General features: G+C 49.8%; 1 protein-coding gene across 2 annotated transcripts in view; it reads right to left on the bottom strand.

Annotated features, from left to right (window-relative positions):
- The window catches only part of E2F3 (E2F transcription factor 3), an 84,023-nt gene extending 82,564 nt beyond the window's left edge, over positions 1-1,459 (bottom strand). Inside the window, exon 1 of one of the 2 annotated variants that reach the window (XM_010848823.1) lies at positions 1,409-1,459. In XM_010848823.1, coding sequence (XP_010847125.1) covers positions 1,409-1,426 — 18 coding nt within the window. In that variant the 5' untranslated portion in view covers positions 1,427-1,459. Of the gene's footprint in view, positions 1-1,330 lie in introns of both variants that reach the window. The other variant, XM_010848822.1, reaches the window with a different exon arrangement.
- Between the last annotated feature and the right edge of the window lie 6 nt (positions 1,460-1,465).

Genomic DNA, 1,465 nt, shown 5'->3' with positions numbered 1-1,465 from the left:
AAAAAAAAAAAAAACCAAACTTTATATACAGTTTTCGTGTCTTTAGAATAATCATCTCATGAAAAGGAGGATAAAGTTTTGAAATAGCTTGGAAGGTGGTGAGGGTAATTTTCTATACTTAAATACAATGAACTACAGAGAAGTTTGGCTACACAGTTTCAAAGACTGGGCCCAAGTGGGCTAAAATTCAAAAGTTTAAAAAAAAAAAAACCAAACCGGTGGTCTTGCAATTTCCCATGATCAAAACTACCCTCCCATAAATCTGAATCAAATCCCAGAAGTATGTCAATAGCTGGTTGTTTCAGATTAGGTTTATGATATAGGAGCAGAACTGAGTAGGGGGCATATATGCTTGAAATATATCCAAGCCTGTTTAGGTAAAGTCAGTAATAGTATTTAATGTCAGTAAAAGCGTGGCATATTTCTGTGACAGAATCCGGCACAGTGGATACTGTATGTGTGAGCAGGTCCTATACTCTTTTCCCCCCTGCTGGCAGACCCTAGTCACTAAACGCGATGAGAGCTCCTTTGACTAAGAAGCTATCACACATCCCTAGCAAGTATCTCCGGGGCTGAAAAGCACTAAAGACCCAACTCGAGGAGAAATTGAGAAAAGTCAGGAAATAAAATATTTCATTCTTCCCAGACCCATCTCTTGCCCCCGAAGTGCTGCCTGGGTGCTGCCGCTCTTAAAGACCTCTGCAGAATCTCGAGTCTCCCCAAATTTCAGCCCATTCGGAGCCGAGACAAGGTGAGGTCAACGTTGGGTACGACCAACCCACCATTTATCAAAACTGGGTCTGGTTCGTTTCTAGCCTCGTGGGGGCCAAGCCTCACCACGAGGGAGAAGACTGGAGGCATGGAGGAAGGGAATGCAGGAGAGAAAAGGAGAAAGGGGGAAGACCTCCCGGCCACACTTCTTTCTAGTATCAACAAAAAAAGAAGCCGCATACTGACCTAAATCATCTCTCAAAGGTGCTTTATAAATTACAGGGACAAAGGGAGGGGGTGGCGGGTGGCCTGGGAATCCTACAGACACCCTACCCTCTGACCCGCCCCCCTCCCCCTCCAGCACAAGGGAAGGAAGACAGAAAACAGAGCTCAACTCGGCCATCGGCGAGAAGCCCCCCTCCGATCGCCCATCCCTCGGCCCCCCTAGGAAAAAATCCACGTAAACGCCATACCCACCCCCTGGGGCGGACACTCCTGCCCCCTGGGTTCCTAGAACCGGAGGCCGGGGCATTTACTTAGTTACATTTTTCTTGCTTACTCATTTCCCTCGAGCACCCAACCCCCCGTTCCCACTCCAAAACCCCGCTCAACCGCCTACCCTCACGGCTCCAGCCCCCCAGCAGAATCCTGTGCCCCCACGGCGGCGGCGGCCCCCCGAGCCGTCCCGGTCACTAACCTGCTGCTGTAAGGGCATTTCCGAAACCAGCCTGGCTCCGGGGGGGAGGTGGGGGGT

The sequence above is a fragment of the Bison bison genome, unplaced genomic scaffold (assembly GCF_000754665.1).
Source record: "Bison bison bison isolate TAMUID 2011002044 unplaced genomic scaffold, Bison_UMD1.0 scf7180017864274, whole genome shotgun sequence".
Taxonomy (NCBI): domain Eukaryota; kingdom Metazoa; phylum Chordata; class Mammalia; order Artiodactyla; family Bovidae; genus Bison; species Bison bison.
Note: the sequence above shows the minus strand (reverse complement) of the source record. Positions and strands in the feature narration are given on the sequence as shown.